The 24315-nt window shown below is 44.2% G+C and overlaps 11 protein-coding genes across 11 annotated transcripts; 5 read left to right on the top strand and 6 right to left on the bottom strand. All coding sequences in view use genetic code 12, as the record gives it.

The window, feature by feature from the left end:
* Positions 1-4: 4 nt before the first annotated feature.
* Positions 5-475, top strand: CXQ85_005330 (uncharacterized protein; the record flags this gene model as incomplete). The annotated part of the gene is made up of 1 exon (XM_025488926.1): positions 5-475. One exon carries the CDS (start codon positions 5-7, stop codon positions 473-475), a length of 471 nt encoding a protein of 156 aa, XP_025343242.1.
* A 64-nt stretch (positions 476-539) lies between these two features.
* Positions 540-2060, bottom strand: CXQ85_005329 (uncharacterized protein; the record flags this gene model as incomplete). Its single annotated transcript, XM_025488925.1, has 1 exon — positions 540-2060. One exon carries the CDS (start codon positions 2058-2060, stop codon positions 540-542), a length of 1521 nt encoding a protein of 506 aa, XP_025343241.1.
* A 926-nt stretch (positions 2061-2986) lies between these two features.
* On the top strand, positions 2987-3772 carry CXQ85_005328 (uncharacterized protein; the record flags this gene model as incomplete). Its single annotated transcript, XM_025488924.1, has 1 exon — positions 2987-3772. One exon carries the CDS (start codon positions 2987-2989, stop codon positions 3770-3772), a length of 786 nt encoding a protein of 261 aa, XP_025343240.1.
* A 132-nt stretch (positions 3773-3904) lies between these two features.
* On the bottom strand, positions 3905-4957 carry PTC1 (type 2C protein phosphatase; the record flags this gene model as incomplete). Its single annotated transcript, XM_025488923.1, has 1 exon — positions 3905-4957. The coding sequence occupies one exon, from the start codon at positions 4955-4957 to the stop codon at positions 3905-3907; it is 1053 nt and encodes a 350-aa protein (XP_025343239.1).
* Positions 4958-5902: 945 nt separating this feature from the next.
* On the bottom strand, positions 5903-9232 carry CXQ85_005326 (cation-translocating P-type ATPase; the record flags this gene model as incomplete). The annotated part of the gene is made up of 1 exon (XM_025488922.1): positions 5903-9232. The coding sequence occupies one exon, from the start codon at positions 9230-9232 to the stop codon at positions 5903-5905; it is 3330 nt and encodes a 1109-aa protein (XP_025343238.1).
* A 2210-nt stretch (positions 9233-11442) lies between these two features.
* On the top strand, positions 11443-12351 carry CXQ85_005325 (acylglycerol lipase; the record flags this gene model as incomplete). The annotated part of the gene is made up of 1 exon (XM_025488921.1): positions 11443-12351. The coding sequence occupies one exon, from the start codon at positions 11443-11445 to the stop codon at positions 12349-12351; it is 909 nt and encodes a 302-aa protein (XP_025343237.1).
* A 3027-nt stretch (positions 12352-15378) lies between these two features.
* PET100 (Pet100p) lies at positions 15379-15726 on the bottom strand (the record flags this gene model as incomplete). Its single annotated transcript, XM_025488920.1, has 2 exons — positions 15379-15612; positions 15661-15726. The coding sequence occupies 2 exons, from the start codon at positions 15724-15726 to the stop codon at positions 15379-15381; spliced, it is 300 nt and encodes a 99-aa protein (XP_025343236.1).
* A 163-nt stretch (positions 15727-15889) lies between these two features.
* On the top strand, positions 15890-16603 carry CXQ85_005322 (uncharacterized protein; the record flags this gene model as incomplete). The annotated part of the gene is made up of 1 exon (XM_025488919.1): positions 15890-16603. One exon carries the CDS (start codon positions 15890-15892, stop codon positions 16601-16603), a length of 714 nt encoding a protein of 237 aa, XP_025343235.1.
* Positions 16604-16644: 41 nt separating this feature from the next.
* Positions 16645-19824, bottom strand: VPS41 (Vps41p; the record flags this gene model as incomplete). Its single annotated transcript, XM_025488918.1, has 3 exons — positions 16645-16651; positions 16686-19511; positions 19733-19824. The coding sequence occupies 3 exons, from the start codon at positions 19822-19824 to the stop codon at positions 16645-16647; spliced, it is 2925 nt and encodes a 974-aa protein (XP_025343234.1).
* A 107-nt stretch (positions 19825-19931) lies between these two features.
* SEC34 (Golgi transport complex subunit) lies at positions 19932-22346 on the bottom strand (the record flags this gene model as incomplete). The annotated part of the gene is made up of 1 exon (XM_025488917.1): positions 19932-22346. One exon carries the CDS (start codon positions 22344-22346, stop codon positions 19932-19934), a length of 2415 nt encoding a protein of 804 aa, XP_025343233.1.
* A 110-nt stretch (positions 22347-22456) lies between these two features.
* On the top strand, positions 22457-24223 carry CXQ85_005319 (uncharacterized protein; the record flags this gene model as incomplete). The annotated part of the gene is made up of 1 exon (XM_025488916.1): positions 22457-24223. One exon carries the CDS (start codon positions 22457-22459, stop codon positions 24221-24223), a length of 1767 nt encoding a protein of 588 aa, XP_025343232.1.
* Between the last annotated feature and the right edge of the window lie 92 nt (positions 24224-24315).

Raw genomic sequence — 24315 nt, 5'->3', positions numbered from 1 at the left:
GCTAATGTTCGATGGTTTCCCTTTCAAGCTCACCCTTTTCTCCATCTTCACCTACTGGGTGTACTTGCAGAACCTCGAGAAGTTCCCTTATGTCCAATTGACATCCCCCATCTTCCTCGCGTCGTGCGTGTTGGTGGTTGCCAACCATTTCCTATGGTACGACCACTTCCACAATCCTTACATTCCACTGATTGAAGAGCGGTTGCTGCCATCATATGTTCCTCCACGGATCCCGACTTTTGTCGAGGTGTGCTCCTTTTTCGGCTTGTGCGTTTGGTTTGTGCCTTTCGCCTTGTTCGTGTCTTTGAGCGCCAACGATAACTTACTACCCCAGCATAGCGCTATCCCCGAGACGAGACAGAAGAAGAAGGTTGGTTTGGCTAAGCTTGTGGTGGCCACCGCTAGAGAATACGTCTATGCTGTCAGCAGAAAACTCGGCTACGAATTAGATCCCCATTATGGCACCATCGTGTAAATACTTTCTAAATGCAAGATTATTTCACTTATCTACCTTTAATATTATTTTCTCGTTGAACTACCTATTTGTTCAAAAAGTCCTTGACCGGTGGACCAATGTGGTCCAAACTTAACAAAAACGTATCGTGGCCGTAGTTGCTGATGTTGTTGCCTAGTTCAAAGTATTGAACATTGTCTCTGTCGCCTTCAAAAGAATTGAGCACCTCGGCAATTTCACGCTGCTGCCAAACTGGGAATAAGATATCCGATTCAACGCCAATAACCAAGAATTCCTTATGGGCGATGTGCTCAAATCCCTTTTTCAAATCCTCGAGAGCCTGCTCTGGTGTGGTTGTTGCTTTGTTGATTTTCTCCTGGTATGGCGTTTGCGGAACGCTTTCCAAAGTGTCAATATCCTGGTTGAAATACCTTTTCTCCGCTTCTTGTCTGTTCTTTTCTGCTTTCGTGACGCTTCTGTGGCCGAGATCGAACATATCCATTGCCTTCAGAACATATAGAAGCGAATTGGCATCATATTCCAAACAGAACTTTTCTCCTTGATGATCCAAGTAAGTTTCCACTAAGAAGTCAGCACAGAAAGCAGCTGGTTTCGTATCGTCAGCTCTGTTTCTACCGAAACGAGATTCCCACTCTGGTCCGGAACGGTAAGTAACAGTAGCGATCTCACGAGCAAGCTTCATGCCAATATGGGGAGGAACACCATTATAATAGAAGCCACGCTTCCAGTTCGGATCACTCATCAAGACTTGTCTCTGACAGTGACGCAATGCAATAGAGTATGGGTGGGATCTGGCGCAACCCGATATGCTGACAATTTTTTCAACCTCATCAGGAAATTCACTAGCATACGCCAAAGATTGCATGCCTCCCATTGAAGCACCAACAGATGCATGTAGTTTCTTTACGCCAAACTGATTCTGTACCAACTCTCTTTGAGCTCTTACCATATCGTTCACTGATAGTATAGGAAAGCTAGTAGCATAGAAGTCCTTGGTAGCAGGATCACGAGAAGAAGGCCCCGTCGATCCATAGCAGCCACCCAACACGTTCGTACACACCACAAAGTACTTATCGGTATCAATATACTTTCCAGGCCCAATGAAATTTTCCCACCATCCAGGCTTAGTATTCTTTGGCTGCGACCTAGCATGCGAGGAAGCAGAAAGACCAGTATGAATTAATATTAAGTTATCCTTCTCTGGAGATAGTTTACCCCACGTTTCATAAGCAATTTCGTATTCTGGCAAGTACCCGCCGTTATCCAAAAAAATCGGTTTCTTGCTCTTGAACACTTCAAAACCTGTGGAGACAAACGAGTAAGAAGGCTCTGGCCCACCTTCAAGCGACGTCAGTTCTGCTGCACAAGCAGAAGACGACTTGGTATTCAATTGTTCTGTTTTTCTTTCCAAAGCATCAAGACATGGGAATTTTAGCTGTGGATTCGACGACCTAATACCTTGTTCTGTAGGCTTGCGAAGAGCTCGATGTGTGGAGAAATTGCAGGATGTGGGTTTTGCCAATTTGGCGAATATGGTTTTGCCTTGTAGCTGGTTAGGGGCTCTAAATGGTAGAGCGGCCCGCATAGTTGAATGGTAGAAACTTGGAAAGTGAAGTCGATGTGTTGAAGGTCCACACTCGAATCAGCAATTTGTCAGCTGGAAAGGTGCCTGGCAAACAATTAGCCGAATCTGATGCTTAGTCACGTGATATTAGGTCTGCTTCATTACCAAATTGACAGGCTCGAGGCTTATCGTACTGCAGGAAGCCAGTAGTGGTGAATCTGGAGCCACCAGGAAAGGTCGAGTTTTGGCCCATAGTGCTATGATTGATGTTGTGAATAGTAGAATTAGGTTAAAAAAAGGTTAGATAGTTTATTTCGTGGTCTTTTTGAAGGAAAATTGTAGGTTTAACGTACTACACGGATGGCTGCAAAATAACGGCAGAAACAGACTACAATGAAAATTAATCAAGGAGAATGAAATATCCTTCTCTTTTTTCCTATTCCTAATATAGGTCTAATTTCGAATACACTAGTAACTCTCGAATTGTCACTTTGTGCGTGACTCCTTTGAGAAGTGGACCATGCCTCCACTGACACAGCATAATCTGTAGTGCTACACATGGAATACAAGTATACCAAAAACTTAGTTATATTTCACATATACTTGGATTCTTTAATTAATTCTCAAGATGCTAATAGCCTAGGATAGAATAGGTGTACGCTTCTAGTGTAGCCTTTCTATTGGGGCTACTCTTCCAGTGGCTGCGAAATGGTACTATCCACTTACATGGTCTATACTCCTTACTAGTAAAGATTCAAAATCAAGACAAAAAAGACAAAAACGATAGAGCAGCCCAAATAGTTTAAACGACTTCATTTCAATAAAACACTCCCTTTTCTGACTTCCCTTGACCTGCTTGTTTCTTCACCTTCATTGGCTACCAGTGCCCAGAATGGACTGCACTGACAAGGCGATAAGTAGGAGCCACAAAAGTAACTACCACCACCATGGACCTACCTCCCCAATTGGCAAGGGAACCGCCTTTAAAGCTTACCCATGCTGCTGCAGGTATTTTTCCTGTGATTTTCTTGGTCACCTGGCCTTTGTGGTACATTTGCAGCGAATATAAGCTGTACATTACCAAGAACGTTGTCCTAGCGTTTCTCAACTACTTTTTCATCCAACAGTATGGCTACCTACTTTTCACTATTGCATATCTAAGCCAGGGGGTGTTTTATGTGGATGGACAGACTCAGCAGAAAGATAAGATTTATCTGTTGATGTTTAAGTACGGTGTGATTACATTACTAGGAATGGTGTTTCATGGCGGCTTCTTGAGCTTTCTGTTGGTAGAAATGGTGAACAAGGCTACAGGAGGGTACTGCGAGGGTGGAACGACTAAAACGACCATGTCACAGTGTTCTGCTAATCCTGATCTTCAGTGGATCGATGGGTTTGATATCTCGAGCCATTATTACTTCTTACTGAGTCTGGTGATTTTACTTCTAAACAACCTACTAAACAATGCTACTGAGCTGGCTGATATCGAGGCTCAGGTTGAAGAGGAGCCCAAGCTGGGGCTAATTTTGAAAGCAAGAAAGGTTGTCACATACTTGACATCGCTTCTTATATCCATTTGGATGTTTGAGTTTGTTATTACCAGTTTGTTTTTCCATACCCCATTCGAAAGGTTTATGGGCCTTGTGGGTTGCCCAGCAGCATTATTCACCATTCTGTTCAGTGATAGATTGTTCAGTCAAAGAACAGACTACGAAGATCCCTACACTCCTTAATCATACCAGGCGTACATTAAACGCTTTCAGCGAGGTCTTCCAGCGTACGTTGAAATGTCAGATACTCTAGCATCTAAATCCTTAATTTGAACTCCCTTATCCCCCCTCTGTAAATCTGTAGTCAGGCAAACTCTATTCTGCAGTAAAAACGGATGGATCGAACTTCACCACCATAGCAGTGACATTATCTGTCGTGGCATTGTCAATGGCTAGCTGACATAGCTTCTTGGCTGCTTTAGCAGGATCAATGGGTTCGTTATTTTGTTGTTGTTGCTTGAAAATGTCACTCACATACTTGCATGCGTGGTTGTCGCTTATAACATCCCACACACCATCGCAAGCCAATATTAGGAATTCGTCTTCTGGGGTAACCTCTGTAGAAGTGGTAAATGGCTTCCCTGTTACTAGGTTCTTGATGTATGAATCACCTAGAGATCTCGTAATGGCTAAAACGCCATTTACTCTATTCTTAACGATGAGCCCTCCGTTGTTTCTCACACGGTCTATTTCACTCAGGTCTGATGCTTTATGGTCATAAGTCAACCTGTAAGCCTTACCGGCTCGGTAGATTACAATTCGCAGGTCACCCACATTAGCAGTGTATAACATTCGTTTGTGTTGTGGCCCAGGAACAAAGTCAAACTTCTTGCTTGGCTTTTGAGATTCCAGTTTGCCCAGCGCCAGCAGTTGGTCGTTTGATTCCCAACGCAAGATGGCCACCGCAGCGGTCGAACCAGCAGATCCGCTGCCTTCTTCCTCAATAAGCTCATCTGCTTTCACAAACACATTATGGAACACATCCTTCACGTCACATAAACTTGCAGGCGAAGCACCCAGGCCGCAGTTGGCGCCAGCCTCTTTTGCTAGTATTTCCTGTTCAATCAAAGTATGCAAATTGTTGCCACACCAGCGGGCTGTCGATTTACCAGCGTGCCCGTCGAAAATGGCAAAATACCCCCAGTCGAGCTTTTCAGCAAAGTTGGCAACATATGTGTGTACATCCTCCATTTTGGCCCTATAGGTAGCATTCCTATTCTCAGCCACGCCCACCTTGAAAGAAAGCCCACTGAACGTGTCCTGCTGGTCGTCCGAAGACGCCAGCTTGTTGTGTTGCTCCAGGTTAGAAGACAAGGCAGCATTGGATGGCTGTTGATCTGCTGGAGCCTTCTCCTCAGACAGCACCATTGTGATATTTGTGCTTGCTGTGTTGGACAGGGGAAAAAACGAAGTTTGGAGTTATTAATAGCACAGTTGAAGCAGCAGCACAGTATGTAGTGGGGCAGGTCAATGTCTAAGGCTGAAGTGTTACAGGTGGTTAGTGGTTGGTTGGTGGTGATGAAAAACGGAGGCAGAAAATGGTAGTGCTTAGAGGTACAGGTGCGTTTCATAGAGACCCTTGTGGAGGGGATTGTGAGGAAAAAGGCATGAATGAAAAGTGCCTAATGGGGTATAAAGAAAAGGACGAGGTGGCTTTTTTTTTTTATATATTGAAGGTGTATTTTTAAAAGAAGGCTAAGCTGGTCATTCAACGCTTTTTTATAGGAAAAAGGTCGGTTTTTTATAGTGGGTTTCCGATTTCCTAGGGGGAATTGGTGTTTGGAGTGTGATTCTTCATAAGCGCCTAAAGACTTGCTCGCGACTCATTGCCTATTTGTGCACTTTCTTGGAGGAACTGAGCCATGGCTGGGGATCTACGAAAGGTACAATAAAAGGGAAGAAAATGAAGAAAAATGAACGAGAAGTGTCGCTTATTAAAGTTTGGGATTGGCAAGATTATCGTTTCTGGCGGGATGCTATTTTGAGTAATATATAGGGTATGTCTATTGTTAGGTACTTTTTTTTTTTGCTAATTACGTACATTTGACAGCCTCCTGCGTTATTCACTGCACCAGCCAGGTTTTACCGTAAATTCAGCTACTTTGGTTTTTTTTCATGAAGTAGGGGCTTAATCGGTCGTTAGGCTAATGAGGCGTGTCGTGGTGTTTCCATTGAACAAGCCAGGAAAGAATGGCTATGTTAGACCCAAAGGAGGAATAAAAAGCTGCTTTGCCCAGAATGATGGTCTATGTTTCTACAAGCACTGGTGGTTTCGTCATTCGAGAATGTGTATATTCGTAAGTACAATGGCACTTACCAAGCAATCTTCGCCAAGGGTCCATGTGGATACTTTCTGTTGCACCATTTTCTTAATTCATCATAGGTCAACACTAAAGCTCCAAAGCCAATGGCAATGAAATAGTACTCCACAGGTACTTGGGCAGTATCCAACGAAGAGTTGATCGCTGGTATGTAGTTGACAATGAACGTAACACCAAGGGCCAAGGGAATCACAACGAAAAGGTACTTATTCTTCATAGGCGAATGCTGGAAGATACTGAGGTACCTTGTTCTCATGGCAAACAAATTGAAAAGCTGCATGATCACCAAATTGACAAAGTAGATTGAAGACGACATGTTGATGTAATCTTCAACATGTGGTAAGTCTTCATAGGTGCCATAGCTCAATGAAAAGTCTGAGAACTTGTAACCTCTTCTGGTGAGATTGAGGAAAGCCACGATAAACGACGTGAAACAGTAGTACGTACCAATGGTGAAGTACGAGTGTAGGAACAATTTCCAGTCGACCAACTTCTCTTTGGTGATGCTTCTTGGCTTCTTCTGTAACAAGTTTCTCTCATTGGACTCATAGGCCAAAATGATAGCACCAGTACAATCAGTGATACAACAGATGATGATCATCAAGAAAGACAGTAGCATCTGGGGCATTCCAAAAATAACATTCATCAACACTGGCCAAAGCTCAGCGTATGTACCTGCTGGAAGCAAATAGCCGATTGTCTTTCTCAAGTTTTCAAACACCAACCTTCCGTATTTGAGGGCATCAATAATTGAATTGAATAATTCGTCTTCGGCTCCAGTATTGTTCATCAAGATAATATCAGAAGCTTCCTTGGCAATGTCGGAAGCGTCAATGAGAGATATGCCAATATCAGCTTGCTTCAATGAAGGACTATCATTGATACCGTCACCAGTCATACCAATGATGTGCTTATGCTTTTGAAACTGTTTGATGATCATAAGCTTCTGCTCTGGAGTGGTTCTAGTGAACACCAACTCCTCATATCGAATAATACGGGCCCACTCTTCATCAGTCAAGGTATTCAAATCACTTCCAATGATACTGACCGCTCTAGGAATTGGTGAAGTGTCGTCTGGATCACCTTTTGCAGTATTTGCAACCACATCTTGATACGTATCCACATTCCCTGTGACAATTCCAACTTGCTTGGCAATGGATAAACCTGTAAGTTCAAAGTCACCAGTAATCATCACAATCTTCACGCCAGCATCCCTCAACTTTCCAAGAACAACATCAATGTTCTTTCTTGGGGGATCTTCAATTCCAAGCAACCCGACTAACGTCATACCGTCAGAGATCTCTTCCCTCAACTTCTCAGTAGCTTCAAATCTATCCGTGAAATCAATAGTCGAAGGCTTGACCATCTTGGAGGCAAGCATAATCACTCTCTTGCCTTCTCTAGACCATTTTTGTTGGATCTTTTTAACGTTCGTAAGCATTTCAAAATCAATGTCTCCGACTGCGACGCCATCTTCACCACTCCTTTGAAGCATGCTCGTACAGTTTCCCAAAAGGATATCAGGAGCTCCCTTGACGGTCAACAAAGAATAACTCTCTTCTGCTCCAATAGGAAGATCAATACCAATCTGCGACCACGACTTTTCAGAAAGCTGATACGAAGAGTTTGCATCCAAAAGATTAGCCATATACTTATCCTTGGAGTTGAAGGCAATCTGGAACCTTGAACTCCATTTCTGTTCAAGTTCCCATCTTGGGGTGATTGCATCAACATATTGAAAAACAGCTTTATCCGTAGCGTTACCATTAAGTGTGCCATCTTTAGAAGTAGTGGTATCGTTGCACAAGCTGCAAATGGTAAGAAAGTGGTTTGTCAATGCATCAGGATCATCGTCTTCTGAGCTTTCAAACTTCAGTCCGCCAACAGCAGTTTCTTCGTTACCTTTAAAGATGTCAGTCACAGTCATGTTGGTTTTTGTCAAAGTGCCTGTCTTGTCAAAGCACAAGACGCTCACAGACCCCAAGGTTTCCACTGTAGATAACGTTTTACACAAGATCTTGCTCTTTCTCATTTGGGTAGCAGTGATAATCAAACAGGTAGTCAAGGCGATTGGTAAACCTTCTGGGATGAAAGCAACAGCCACGGCCACGATATCAACAATAAGTCCAGACACGGTAAGCCAGCCATTGTGGTCCTTATTCAACCAAGTACACCAAAGGATAATGATTATAATGACAAGAGTCACAATAATGGAGGAAGTCATAAACACAAAACGTAAGATCTCCCATTGCATTGGCGTTAGACCCTTTTTTGGTTTGGATGTCAATTTAGCAATGGTACCAAAAATAGTATTATCGCCTGTTGCCACAACAATACCTTTTCCTGATCCACTAACCACAAATGTACCTTGCATGGCAATACAATTACTTTCAAGGTAATTTGAATGAGGAGGGTCTGAACGAGCTGTAGCAGGTGTAGCATTAGACTCACCGGTTAAGATGGACCTATCGAAAGCCAACTCAGGGGATGCTTCCACGATTCTGACATCTGCTGGAACCTTCACGCCCGTACCAAATCTAATGATATCGCCAGGAACAAGAAGCTTTGAATCCACCTGCTCAGTGCTTCCTTCACGAACAACCAATGTCTCAATAGGAATCATATTATGAATCGAGTCCATGACACGAGAGCTAGAAAAATCCTGAAAAAAGTTAAACATGGCCTGGAACATAAACACGAAAAGCAAAATGATTCCAAGGATAAGATTGGATACCGCTGGATCTGGATTACCCAATGGCTTCCAACTGATGATACACAAAATACCACCAGTCAACAACAACACACCAAACCCTCCAAAGAAGTACATGAATATTTTCTTCAATAAACGACTTGGAGGTTTTGACTGAACATTAAAGCCAAACTCTTTCCGCCTGATGCTCAGTTGAGGTCCACTCAAACCGTAGGTCATATCGGTACCGAAATCAACCACAAGCTTCTCTGGATCATCTGTATGGTAATTAATCCCAGCGAACTTGCTAGTGGTTGGGTCAAGCTCATTCTGAGTCAAAGACGTATTCTCCACATCATGAGAGATGGTCTTGAAAACCGTAGGAAGCACCACATCTGGCTGCACCCTCTCTCTGATCGTGAACAAGTCATCGTCTCTGCTAAGACTATGAAACGATAACCTTCTGCGAGCTCTGCCCGGAACAGAAACACCGTCAGCTCTTTCACCATCAGCAAACCGAATACGGTCAGTATCTGTCTTATCGTTCGCAAAGCTCAACGCAGACTCGTCGTCCTTCGTGAACGACGTTTCCGTAGACACAGTGTTCGACAAATATTCGTTTTTATCACTCATAAGAAAATATCCAGAGAAATTAATTAATCTACGATGTCCACCTTCCAGCTTATATACTTGCCCCAGGCGTCGCCAGGCCAAACACGATCTACTCACCACTGTCCACAGAAGCGACACGCCAATCCACCAAACAGGCCCTCTGGCACGAGCAAACACTCCAAACAGAGCCCAGAAAGGAAACCACAAGAAAAATCGCTCACCTCCAGCCAAACCAGTCTACCAGCTGAAAGCCCATACATTTTGCAGCCAATTTGGCAGGTGCGCCGCATGCTAGTGTCAAGGCCCCAATCCTTATTTGAGCGAAAAGGCGCAATGCGCGATTTTCCAAGGGTACCCCCTTGTGTTTGGCCAAACATGAATGGCACAGCGAGACATACAATTTCGAGCAAATGACCAATCGAATAAATGCCTCAGTGGCGAGTTTGGAAAATGACAATCATGGGGCGTAAAGAAAAATAGGGTCTTCCACGTTTCCGCTGGAACTGGAGGATGTAGTAGATGGCTGGGAGAGAGAAGTAAGGAAGAGGTACTCTTTCGCACAGCCTGATGGCCAGGAAGACAGTCAAGGCCAGTGAAACCACTGAAATGTTGTATTTGAATCTTTTGGGAACTTGTATTTACTATGTGTTCTTCTTAATAACTTCAATGTTAATCTACTTTTTTTTTCTGCTTCGTTTGAGCGATTTGTTGGTGGTTGACGACGTTTGAGGCGGTGGCTTTTCGCAGCCATTAGCCGTTCGTACTTGGATGTTCCAGTTAGATTTATTGGATGAAAGATGGTGTGGGCGTAGCATGGTAGAATTTTTGAGGCATTTTGTAAAAGAGGAAGTTTTGGTTGGTTAGGCTGGTTTGGATTGGCGGTGACGTAGGCGGCAGGCTGTATTAGGTTCTGTTTGGGTATGCGGTTAGGACTGGTTGATGGAGATTGGTGGATGAAAGAAGGCAATGTGGGCATTTTCAGCTGACGCTGTACCATGGTAGTTTTGGGTAGTCCAAGGGGGTTCACGAGCTGTAAATTTTTTCTGGTTTTTTGGAATTGGAATTGGCGTATACTATAAAGTTTACTTAGAAACGACGGAGGGTAATGGTGAGTAACATCTAAAGCGTCCATGGAAGTACAAGAGAACTCCATGAGTTACAAATAGCTTAATATTTGTTTTAATAACGAGAATATACCCTCGAGAGAAGATGATTGGGGGAGGCGCTTTGGTTAAAGATATACGGCTTTTTCCGTACCTCGAGGAAGAATACGGAGAGCTAGGTAAAGAATTGGTACCTAAAAGCTGACCAGAGAAGGTTCCTGAACACTTTTTGGCAAACCTAGGCAGGGGTAGTTATACCATTCACTGATTATGTCATTTTCTTGTGTTCTATGATAAAGGTACTTCATTAGGTACCAAGAGGTCAACCGAACATTCACAGATTGCTAATGCAAAGAACTTCTTCGCTATTTCAAATATAAGGTTCTTTTCGATATTTACAATGATCCAATATTCCATTGCTATTGTCACCACCACAGCACCTGCTTACCACCAGCTTATCAACCGGTCCTCATACCTTAAATAAGGTTCCACCTACATGTCAACCACCACACCGACACTGTCAGCAATCAGAATAAGGACCCCAGCCAACCACTTCCCTCCATAGCCTTCTCTCTATAGTTACATTACAGAACTCCAACGCTCTGGTTACTGGAGACCACCTCCACCACTACTCCACCAACGGTGCCTACCCCACACTACTTCAACACACCAAAACTTTCCAAAACATGGAGAAACCCGAATCCATTTTCCCGAACTTCCCACGTCTAACTGTCTTGTGCACATATTATTTCGTCCACCATCTGCAATGACAGTGACACTCTGAAACAGCCGAGGATCCCCATACTATGGCTGCGAATGGGGAAGTCCAGCTCCAGTCCCTCCCATCCACCACAGTAGACAATGCCCGGGACCCCAGCGCCAGCCAATCAAAACCACCCATTTAACTCACCCTTCCTTATTGAAAAAGTCTATTTCCTCCCCACCCTCGCAAGAAACCGTTACCACCCACCTTCCCTATATCCCACCATTGGTCCGGTTCCCATACTAGGTAAAATTCCAGTGCGCACCTCCCAAGTAGAAAATAGCTCGACCTCCAACGTGTGGGTTATAAAAGATACATATTCGCGCTCCCTGGAGGATCCCACTATTGCCACACTTACTGTTGAAATGCCTGAAGTGCCTTTGCCATACGAGCCCAAGAGCGAGCCAATTAAGGAAGAGGTGCCTTACAATGGCGTTACTTTCTTTACTACCACCTGGAAAGTGCCTGAAAACGTCACTTATAAGGGTAAAATCATCTATGTCCATGGCTTCTGTGAGCACTCGAACATTTACACTCAGTTCTTTGACGACTTGAGCCAGAATGGTTATGAGGTGTTTTTCTTTGACCAGAGAGGAGCTGGTGACACGTCTCCAGGTAAGGAGGCCGGTAAGACGGACGAGTTCCATACATTTGATGATTTGGACTTTATGATAAAGAGAAACTTGGATGCTAGGGAGGACAAGGACGAGAAGTTCATCTTGGGCGGTCACTCTATGGGTGGCGGTATCTCTTTGAACTATGCTATCCACGGTAAATATAAGGATAACTTCAAGGGTCTTTTTGTTTCTGGACCTTTGGTCACCTTGCATGCTAAGACCACGCCTAATATCATCCTTAGAACCTTGCAGCCGGTTATCAACCGTCTTTTGCCAACCTTCAAGATCGACTCCAACTTGAGATACGACTTCATTACCTCCAACGAGGGCTGGAAGAAGTTTATCATGGACCACGATAAGAGGTTGGTCGGTACCGTTAGACAGTTCAACGATATGTTTGAACGTGGCTTGAGATTGCTCCAGAAGGACCATGTGGCCAAGTTCAGCCCAGATATCAAGTTATTGGTATTGCACGGTGACAAGGATTACATCAACGATCCCAATGGCTCCAAGAAGTTCTTTGCTTTGCTTCCAGACACTGTGGATAAGAAGTTTGTGGAGGTGAAGGATGGCCTTCACTCCCTCTTCATCGAGAGAAAGGAATTGTACGACGATGTGTTCGACAACGTGTTGACTTTCTTAAACTCCACTGTCTAAATTGGTAGTATCTAGAGTTTGTATTTTTTTTTTCGTTGTTTTATATTAATTATGCTAATAGGATCGGAAGATGCGTCTATGACACTCTAACCTGGGGTGAGGCCCTCTAAGCGCATACGTCGTGCGCATTCGTTTACACAACCTCCCTGGACCGTGAAGGTCCATTCGAGCATCTACCAACCGTTTTGTTCCAGATTTGCAACCATCCAGAAGAAACCCCATTCCCAACTCTGACCACTCCTCGGCCTACCGAATCCACCCTTTCAAACTCACGCGTTCTCACCACTTCCATCCTGGCGTGTTTGACGATCTCCTGATGCCTACTTTCTACGCAAGCTCTAAAAGTCATCTGATGCTGAATGCACCCATCGCTTGAAAGTCCCCATTAATTTGATACCCACTTCGTTCTTTACCACCCCACGAGAAATGGGATATACGATCAAGCAAAAAATTGAAATCTGCCTCCAGTCGGAGGCGAACCCACATATGACCCAGAGTGAGCTCGCTCTGTGGGCGAAGGAAAAATATGGTTCACTGAAGCCGCCGTCACAAACGACGATATCTCGAATATTGAGCTCCAAATCAGAAATTCTCGGCTCTAAGGAGTCCGACTTTGCCTTGGTCAGAAGAAGAAAACAGTCCAATCCGCTACTACGAAAGATCCTTACTGAGTGGATCACCCAGGCGCTATGGGAGTCGATCCCAATCACAACTCCTATTATCCAGCTGACAGCCAATGCTATATGGACGCGACTTCGTGCTGACTCCAAGGACGGTAACGGCGTGTTTAATCATAAATGGTGTAACCACTTTGTGAAGAAGCTTAATATCAACTTGGAGGGTTCTCCACAGGCGATCCAGGAGAACTTGGGGAAGAAACTTGATAATGTATGGCGTTTGGATGAAAAACTAGAATTGAAGCAGTTTATTAAGGATCTCGTCAGTCATCACAATTACTCGCCAAAGGATTTGTTCACCGTGGACGAGTTCCAATTATTTCATGCATTGCCCTTGGACCAGATCTTTGATATATCGTCGATCGATAAGGGCTTGAAACAGAGCGGCACATCTTCTGAGAATATGCTTACTATCATGCTTGGATGTAATATCGACGGATCCGAGAAACTTACTCCATTGGTGGTTTCCCGTCAAGATAAGTTTGATGTTTCTGCCAGTTCCCATGCAGCTCTCAGGTCCCATAGTGGCTCCCTCACAACACAAACCTTAATGAACAAATTGGACGAGGTCTACCAAATTTCATACCGTTCCAATAATAATAAGTGGATCACTTCTAGCATGTTCCAGGATTACCTTCTAACTTTGGACCACAAGATCGAGAATAGCACTCCAGAGAGACAAATTGTTATTTTCTTGGATAACAGTTCATCACATCGGATTATTAATCTCGAGTTTAAGCATATCAGACTTGTGTATATGGAGAATGCCTCCAAACACAGGAATCCTTATGGAGGTTCATTCAATGGAGTCAAATTTGACTACTTACCAATGAGTTTTGGAATTGTCGAAGAATTCAAGATCTTGTACAGGTTACAGCAGTATCTTGATATGATCAATAAGCAGCGTTCTAATAGCGGGAAGGATAGTCGTTCATCTTCATTGGCCCTGCCTGTGAGTTTGGATAGTTTCAAGACTCCATCCGTCATGAGCGAATCTGCAGAAGTGTTAGCAGAGTCAGATTATCAGGTTCCATTCATAAAAGTTATAGAATGGATCAAAAGGGCTTGGGATTCCATTAGTGCAGAGAAGATCTTTTTAAGTTGGAGGAGTACCTACTTGATGAACTTCAAGCAGCCATGGCCCGCTTCTGACCCTAAAATTGTTGAGGATGCACTGACAGCCCTTTCCCCATTCGCTAATGTTTTGAAAGAATACAATGCTTCAAAGAGCTACGACAAACTTCGGGAGATCATGAAGTACCTTAACGTTGTCATTCCATGGGAAATTGATGAGCTCTTGGGCTTGGTCAATGAGAGAAGTAAGGTCAGCTTGAATTATGTCTCGATTGAAGAGATTATTGGCAGTTGTGTTGCTGCTTCTCAGGACGATCCAGAAGAACAAGAAATGGCAAATGGTGATACTACGCATACACCACTTGCAGCTGGATGGTTTAATGAAGAGACCTCAGCACAGCTAGCAGATACACTGTTCCCTGCAGAATCAGCAAGCCCCATGACAACGCAAGCAAAGCTTCCTGACTCGAATATGAACATGTCCCCTTCACCCTTCAACTCAGCAGCTGTGGGAAGAGGCCCTATGATGTACCATGCCAACCAAGTTTCCCAGCAGTACACCCCAAACAACCAAATGACCAACCAGTCGTCCACAAGACAAGAGCAGTATGGTCAGGATTACTCTGGAGGTAGTCCTTCCACAATGAGTGCATTGCTTCTTGCGACTAACGTTGCCAGACCACCAGACCAAGCATTTTCCCCATTACCACTTCCAAAAGGCGAGATAAGTCTTCCTCCGGTGAGCAGAATGGACATGGGCGGGTACCAAGGTCCATTTGAGCGGAAACACAGACTTAATAGCGTTGAGCTTGAACCGCTCCACCCAGACAGAAAGCGCCAAAACTATAATCAACCCATGGCTTCTCCATTATACGGCAACGGGCTTCCACCGTCTACGCCGTATTATCCGTCGCTTCCTGAACAAATTCCCAACGAAGGCATTTCACATATAAGAAGACCCAACGAGCCACGGCTTCCTTCGGTGGGCCGGAGGTTCCGTGAAAACATCAGGGAAGGCACCAACAACGGCGAGTTGATTGGATTGCTCAACAAAGTGATCTCTGCTTCAAAGAACGACGGCATTACTCTTCTGGAGCATGCCCTAGAAGAAATCAGAGAGAACTTGTCGAAAATGCAGCATAAACAGGAGCACGATGGAGAGCTTCGCAACTAACCACCACCATCATCTACATAGCATCATAATATAATCTGGTAATTCGCTATGTACATCAACAAGAAAAAAAGAAGAACAAAATTAACCCAAAAACCACATAGTCTAATTTTCATCTTCCGTGATCCCCAACTCTCTGGCTTTAGCCTCTAAGCGCTCACGCTTCTCAGCCCTGGCTTTTCTAATCCTAGCCACCTCTGCCTGGATCTCATGAGGTTCCTTAGGAATCTGGTTAAGCGTCAGTGGATCTGGCCAAAACCCAGGCAAGTTGAACTTCTTATCAGAGTCAATACCTACCCAGTACATGAGGGCGATTGGTGATAAAAGACAGAACCCAAACTGCTGTTAGTACCAAAAACAAAAATGAAACAAAAAACCCTACCATACCTTGAACGTCTCAAGCTGCGTTCTCGTGATGCCACCGGCAAACCTCCTGTAATGATACAACACCATGGCTGTGGAAATGAATAGTAGTATACGAAGAATCACCTTATTTCTGGGGAGGTCTTCGCAGTCGCACCTCTGGAGTTTCGTCTGGCACACTGGGGGAAACCTGATTTCTCTACATACTCTGTCGCAGCCAAACACTTCATACCATTAGTACGGGTTAAGGAAAATGTCTGGGTATACGCAAATTGAGGCTGACGAGACGGTTGGAGCCAATCCGTATGGATCTGGGAATAATCTGACGGTGCCTCCTGTTTCTGGGAATATGGCACCTGCTCCTGCTGAGGGTACTGGCGCTGGAGGTGAAGAATGGCTGTGGTCGAGGAGACTTAAGGAATCTTCCCATCCGGTGGCGTTGATGTTTTATATTGTGTTCAGGTTGTCGCCAATTTTCACTTATATTTTTGGTAACATGATCATTTCGATCTTTATCAGCCAGAATAGGTTCATTCTTCACTTTATTGTGCTTACGCTTCTCGTGTCGGCAGACTTCTGGAACTTGAAGAATATCTCGGGCAGATTATTGGTGGGATTGCGTTGGTGGAACGAAACAACCAAGAAAGAGGGTTCTACAAACTTTGAAAACGTGTGGGTGTTTGAGTCGGCTGACCCAGAGAGGTATATTAATCCAATCGACTCGAAAGTGTTTTGGACGTTATTATACGCGCAGCCGGTGGCATGGGCCGTGCTAGCTATAATGGCCGTGTTGAAGTTCGAGTTGTTGTACCTTGTTTTGATCGTCATTAGCTTGTCGTTATCACTCACCAATGCCATGGCATTCACCAAGTGCGACAAGTTCGGCAAGGCCAACAACTTGGCCACTGATATCTTCTCCAGAACCACCGGTGGAATCTGGAAGAGGTTCAATCCGTTCTCTTCATAATTATTGCGCATTAACAGATTCACGAAGCCATTTCAAGTGTTCTAATTTCTTTTGGAGCGTCGTAAACGGTTGTTTGGCCCACGCTGAATCCGGCACCAAGTCTGTTTCCTTAACAAGTCTATGCTTACCCTGAGGAGAATCAATAAGAATAGCGAGGGCCTCGAACTCAGACGAGAATTGCTCGAATTCCTTTTCGTCTATCTCGATTCCACGGATCATATCGCTGTAATATGTCTGCGACATTTGCTGAGACCGCTTGGCCACAATTCTCAAAATCAACTCGTTAACCACCATGGTCACCTGGTTGTCGTTTTCCACCTTTATGACCGAGTCTCTCAATCCTTCCACCTCGACATCCGTGTCCATATTTTGTAAGATAGTTATAGGATTATAAAAGGAACTTGACTGATCATCTGCGAGCTCTATCAATGCCTTGATGAATTCTGGCCTGGAGTAGGAATGCTGCAAAAGCATGTTCCATGTGTCTTCGTCGTTTTGAATCTTTGCAAATCGGATGGCCCTCCTAGGATCATTGAGCTGTTCCATAATCAATTGCATGGCCTTTCTGTTCTCGCCCACTTTACCAAGCAAATACACTAACTCCTCAGTCAATGCATTTCTCTCGCAAATGTCGATTGCTTTTGAGATATCATAGTTGTCGTGGGATGTTAGGAATGGAAGAAGCTTAGCACGATCATACTGTCCATATAATTGAACACGCACATCTTCGAAGCTTTTGACGATCAACTCATCGATACTCACCAACTCTTCAATGTAGAAGTAGTTGATGATGTCAATGTGGTTTTCAAACATGGTTTGAATAACAGTTGCAGGAGAAATCTCGTGCCTTGCATCGACCAAGATATCAATCACATCATGTAACTTGGAGCCGACTTTTTGCACTGGTAACCTTTCCAAATCAGAAGGATCATTAAACCTGAATCGAATATACTGAGGTATATCCGAAACGTAAAAGGGCAATATATGGTTCGATGCTAAGAAGCTGAATATGTTTGGGTCTTCTAATTTCACAAAATGAGACACAGCCTTGCGAGGATTATATGATCTCTCGTAAAGAGAACACAACTGTTTCCTCAACTTAGTATCATCTTCATGCTGTTCAAGGTAAGACTCAATTTTCTCGGCTGTAGAGCCAAAGTCGTATAGGTCAAGGTCCCACTTGTTGATGAGTTCGTAGAATTTCTCATTGGATGGAAGTTGATCAACCCAGTAGTTTAAAATATCCGAGAAAAGGTGCTTTGGAAGATTCCATCTCGTATCAGCTGGTACCACAGGCGTAATCTCCTCAACATGACCTGCTTTAATGAAAATAGAGATCCACTGACTCCATTGCGAGGAAACTTCCCTCACAAATGCTTCCTTATCTTCAATAGACAGCGCAACAGATGTTTTCGTACCCAATGTACTTTTTGTATCTCCCATGGGAAACTCACTCGGATCGATGTGGAAAATCTTCACAAGCATTTCAGCAGCATGAGACCAATTCTCCTGCTTTATGAGACTATCGATGTACCAGACACCAAACTTGAGTCTTTTGACGGGTTGGACAATGTGTTGACTCATTTCCCATGCTTCCAAGAACATCAGTCTATCGAGGTACCACTGTAATCTATCATCTAGCTGGATCTGTTCAGCAATAATCGCGTCTCTTGCGCTCATGATGAAATAACGAACGGATCTCTCACCGATGTGCTTCCCGAGATGATAGTCATTGAGGCCGAGGTTCTCGGTGAAGTTAAAACCTATCTCCTCTTCATGAACTGTAGAGCCATCGATCGAGCTGACAAGCTTTATATCCGGGTTCTGGACTTTAATGCTTCCAGTTTCCTCGTCCCTCTCAGGTTGGTTGTAAACAAGCACAATCCAAAGATCATCCTTGAAACTACCAATACCTGAAATCAAGAAGTCCATCTTGTAGACATGTTCGACTTCAACTTTCTTTTCATTGGCTGCACGAAACGAAAGCGACGGCGCTGATGGTAAGTATCTGCTCCTAATCGACGTACCAGCGCCAGAACCACCACTACCCTTGACAGACACCTTCAACGACCAAATGTAGTTACCCCATGCAATTAACAACATATTAGTTTCAGGAAAACAAACTCTTGGCCAGTATAAATCACTGCGGAAGGAGTCAGAAGGTTTTGAAATTGTAGTAATCACCTGTTTCGTAGTGATATGATAAATAGTAATACCTTTATCATTCATCCATAGAAGCAAGTCATCGATAGCTTGTATGCCCACAATTGTGCCATTATCTTCATCTAAAACCAACTCAGATCTCTGATCGAGCCACGATTTATATGAATAAACCACCTTCCCACTCATTCCACCATATATGAACGATCGGTTCTTCAGGTAATTCTTATCTAGAACAACAGCATGAACAGGCCTCTTATAGTCAAACATTACAATATCATTAGCGTCTGCAACCGATCCAATCACTATAGTTCCATCCATGGAGCCACTGGCGAAGAATGCACCATCAGTATATAAGGAAAGTACAGATGCCTTATGTGCTCTGAATGATCGTAGGATAGTAAAGTCTGGCTTCGTAAGAAGAATAAACCCCGTATGGGTTCCAAATATAAACACGTTTTCATGGAAGTACAGACTAGAAATGGGATCTTTCTTGAAGAATGATGGCGGTAGTGAGCTGAGACGAGTATACTTAAGGATTGGTGGTTCATCCTCTTCGTCCTCTTCCTCAGACAGTTCTTGGTCTCGTAGCTCCTCCAGAGTTCCATCTTTATGAGTTCCGTTTTCAGCAGTGTTCACTGGTTCCTCTGTCTCCTCTGTGGTTGTGTTCTTATCCTGGTCATTCTCGTCTGAATCTGAGTCCAGGGGTTCTATTATAGTATCATCATTAATATCCGTATCTGAGCTTCTTTCTCGGTCACTAGTGCCCCTAGACTCCCGTCGTCCTTCCCATTGGGGACAATTGGCAGTGCCATGGTTGTTTTTGTGGTGTAGGAAGATGACCTTATTGATAGTGCTCCATACAAAGTTCTGTGAGTACTGCAAATAGAGGTGGTGCTGCTCAGTAACCGAGACAAGGTATTTTATACTACTTGGAATTCATCATGCCCACTGCAAGTAAGGGTGTACTTGTTCAATGTGACCCATCTATAAGAGCTTTGATTTTGCAGCTTGATCTGAAGAACAGGGGCATTGTGCTTGAGGAGTTGGACAACACCCATCTCATGATCAAACAAGATATGGTTCAGTATGTAAAGGAAGAGTTGAACCGTCTTTTGTCCAAGAATATATACGATCCCATTGACGGGATGAAGCCATAAGATTGGACTTATTGGGCTTCGTTTTCCATTTTGTCGAGCTCATCGAGAATGTTCTCGTTAAGTTTCACACTCAGCTCGGCTTCCTCAGCCTGAAAAACTCCAGAAACGGTATCATTCAAGAAGTTGAAGAAAGCATCTGGCTCCATGACTTCACCCATTTCGTCTGTCTTGAGCTGGCCCTTGGACAATCTCTGTTCGAGTCCATCATAAAACTTCTCGTATGAACTGAAGATAAACTTCGAGACTTGGTCAATAAGGAACCTGATAACCTCATTATCGTCAATGTAGGCCTTGACCTGGCCATGCGTCTTTGGAACTTGCATAATTATATTGTCATTGAAAGCCACGAGTACATCTTTGAGCGGCGTCTTCTCATCACGTAATGGGGCGCAGATAGCATCTGAACATTCAGCCACCCAAGCAGTTACCGTGTTGCTTAATTCAGACTCGGCTTCTTCATTTGCATCTATCAAGTTATTAATAACTTGGGGAGCAGAACGTTTCACAAGTTCGAGCAATCCGCCTTGTTCACTCACTTTGACTTGAAGTTCACCGCTTCTGAATGTCTTGATCAATTCGGTGATACCACTTGTAAAATCAAGCGCCGTCTCAGCACGAACATATTGCGTATCGAAATTAGTTAGCTGAGTTCTGAGAACCATCAAGTTCTTGAAATAGAATAACTTTGCATCCAAACTCCCTAGATGAGCTTTTGCCAATGGCATGGCTCCATTCTTCAACATGGAAATACAACTGTGCACAATGTAGTGGGCCATATCATCAAAGACCATAGTGCTTATCAAGTCGTAGATATTTGAGAGAATGGTCAAGGCCTTACCAACAGGCGTGTATGCATCTGGGAAAAGGTTCTCCTCCACTTCATCAAGAATGGAATCGGCACGGCTTCTTTGCCGACTTGAAGATCTCCTTCTTCCAAGTCTCAAGTCTTCTGCCTTAGGCTTATAACGTAAGAGCTTGTTGTCAATGTAGTTTTGAATACGGAATATAAGACGAGACTGGGAAATGCTCAACATAGGTTCAAAGAGCTCACCGTACTCGATCTTAGCATCAGGCATAGCACTAACAACTGAGGTTTCCTCATCGAATTCGTAATAGGAGGTAAGCAAGTTTGTGAGCTTGCATAATTCTCCAATGTTTTGTTCCCGAAGCACCTTGTTTCTGACTTCATCGTATAATGGATCTAGAAGATCCTTGTAGAAGGAGTTAAGTTCTTCAGTGAAGAATTTATGCAGACTAGAGTCCCATTCTTCAAATGGGAAGTGTTTTATGAACAAGTTGTACTCCTTCTCCAAGATCTTTTTGAACCACGAGATGGACTTCTGGCTATGGAGAACCAAATCTTCAGAATCGTCGACCACTCTGTTATGGTTGATATTCTGGTGTACTAGCTGGACTCTCATGCGGAAGTAACTGGAAAGAACATCGGTGACCAAACCTCTATATTCCTTGTGAGATGCACTCTGTCTAACAATTTGGCCGATCAACGTAGGGAAGCTAGAAGGCTCTGGTTCCTTAGAAAGCTCACTGATGAACTCACTGTATAAGATGATATCCCAGGATAAACTTTTGAGATTGTCGCCGTGTGTTTTAGCAAGGGCTTCTTCGCCTCTCTTTCTGATATGGTCAATCAAGTAATTACGGACCAAGGTCAAGCCTCGAGTCATGCATTGACGGTAGCGAATGATGTACACTTCGCTATCCTTGTAGTCTCCATGAGAGCCCAAGAACTCTAAACACTCTTGCAATTGGACAAGCATGGTAGTGATTCTTCCGGTACGAACAATGGAGTTACCTGAACTAACCAACTTCTTGCTGATTTTTTCAAGCGGTTCAAATATTTTAAGAACATGGTCCATTTGCTGAGCCTTTGCTTCAAGTTCTTCTTGCTTTTGCAATAGACCAGTGGCCTGAGAAGCAAAGTCGGAGGTCTCTTTTGAAACCTTATCATATTGGAACATTAGGCTATTAAGGGACGTAAGAATGAATTGGTTTTCATCAATGAGATTGTCTATCTGGTTGACATTCAAGTTACAGTCTTTTTGGAATTGCAAAATCAAGTCATCGTTATAATCGTTGACGCTGTCAATTAGCTGCGAATCCAACACCGTGTTGTAATTGAGAGCATCTAAGCACTTCGTCCAGAGTGCATCTCTCTCCTCCTCTGAAAAAGGATACGTGGGCGTTTCAGGAGCAACATCAATCTTCACATTTACTCCAACGGTCAATGACTTGGATCTTCCACGTTTCAGTGGAACCAATACGTGGTGCGACTGGCCCTTTGGAAGAGTTGGGTTATGGATGCTTTTCGTTTCAGACGAATCATTATCCAAGTTCTCCTGAGAATAAGCAGGTACCTCAGATGCCACTTTCTGGACCAATGATTTGGATCTGCCCCGGGCCATTGTACTAGTGAAAGGTTACTGGATCTGTATAAAACATCCAGTAGTGAGATGTTGATAATCGCGTAGCACAGTACAGGAAGCACACGTCTTGGAGAAGAAAACGAGACACCATGAGGGACCCTAGGGAGGCTCAAGATGATGTATATTTGACAGAAGATTCAGACGATGCACTTGCTGATTTGGAGAAGGAGTTTGAGTTGAAAAAACAGAAGTTGATTGCAGAACGAGCACGGATCAAGCAGGAATCAAAGAACAGGCCCCAGGTCAATGTGGAACGGTCACCGTCACCACAACGAAAGAAATTAAGGGCAGATTATTTTCAGCAGAGAGTTCAGGTGAAGCCAGAGCCGGTGGGTGACCAGGAAGTTCGTGGGAGACTGGGGGAACAAGGGACACATGGAATTTTCAGAGTGAAGCCAATGCCAAAGCCAGAAGCGCCAAAGAGCGAGTTTGCATCGCGTCTTCTGGCGATGAAGACGGAGCAGGGGCCTAAAGGAGACTTGAGTGAACGAATTTTCGAATTTGAAAACGTTCCCGAAGTGCTTCCATTTGATACCATGCCAGGCGAATATGACGAATTCACAGGAATTGAGCTCAAAAGCCGAAGATTACCACACAACATTCTCCTTGACCTACTACATCCGATCAAAGTGCTCGGAATCACGAAGCTTCTTGCCAAAGTGGTGGCGCCGAAATTCGAAGAGCCCAACTACGTCAACTGGTGCTTTGTTGGGATGATTGTTTACAAAGGGCAACCGAAACAGGCACTGAATGGCCACAAGTTTCTCCAACTCAAAGTTGGGGACTTTGTGCATACAGTTGACGTGATGCTTTTTGGGTCAGCGTTTGAACGATTCTGGAAACTACAGCTTGGGGAGATCGTCGTGATCCTTAATCCACGGGTAAAGAAGTTTCAGGGCAAGTTTAACATGTCAGTAGCAGAAGATTTGCAGAGCATTGTTGAGATTGGCAGCGCCAGGCACTTTGGGTATTGTGAGTCGACAAACAAAAACGCCACCAGATGCAAGCATGTGGTGGACTTATCACAGACCAAGCTCTGCAGCTACCACGAGGAAGAAAAGTATCGAGCGCAAGCGTCGCGAATGGAACTTCAAGGCAGTGTGAAATTGAAGGATCCACGCAGCACCAGGAGAGGGGCGAAACGAGACAAGTATTACAAGAAAGGACAGCGAGAGTGGGTCGATTGGAAAGACTTGCCGGGGTATCAACTGTTTGAGCCAAGCGGTACTGAACTCAATCCAGTGTACAAAGGCAGTCAAGGGTTTGACGAGAAAAAATTCGACCGCCCAGTTGCCAATGCGCAAAAAGAGCGTTTAAAGGAAGCCTCCAACGCCAGACTCAGGCTCGAGGAACAGCTTCGTGCGACAGTGGCGCCAGCGCGAGCCAAACAGCTCCAAACACTTGGAATCCTAAGCAGCAGTAAAAAAGAGGGGAACAACTTTCATAAGACAACGTCCGGAGTTGCCGCCGCGTGCCGGCGCCCTGATGCCGGTTCCGTTGAATGTACAGCGGTTAATGACAGCCCCAGTGGAGAGTCTGGGTCGACGACCAAGGTTGGGCAGCAGAGCCTCCGCAAACTAATCAACGGAATGGGGTTTGACCCTACTGGCGCGGAAGCCACAAAACCAGCGAGCAATGGTGTGTGGGTACAGGAGCTCCAGCAGCTTAGTCGCCAGAAGAAGGTTAGTTTGGCCCCATCGCGCGAAGACAGACGCAGGCAAGCTACCAAATGGAGAAACACTACTAAGGAGCTTAGGGCACATGCTGGCGGAGCGGAGGAAGTCAGTGATGATGAGTTGGAAATCTCTTTTGCTTCTGAAAAAGACAAGATTGCCTATAAGAGCCTAGCACAATAGAGGATCTTCGAGCATCGAATGTTATCCTCGCTTACATGGAACAAAAAAATGTCTTTCTTTGGGTGGGTTTGTCTTTTTTAGCCCTATCTTCC

Source organism: Candidozyma haemuli (assembly GCF_002926055.2).
Source record: "Candidozyma haemuli strain B11899 chromosome Unknown J_2014730914, whole genome shotgun sequence".
NCBI lineage: Eukaryota > Fungi > Ascomycota > Pichiomycetes > Serinales > Metschnikowiaceae > Candidozyma > Candidozyma haemuli.
The sequence above is the reverse complement of the archived record's forward strand: the minus strand, read 5'-3'. Positions and strand labels throughout refer to the sequence as shown.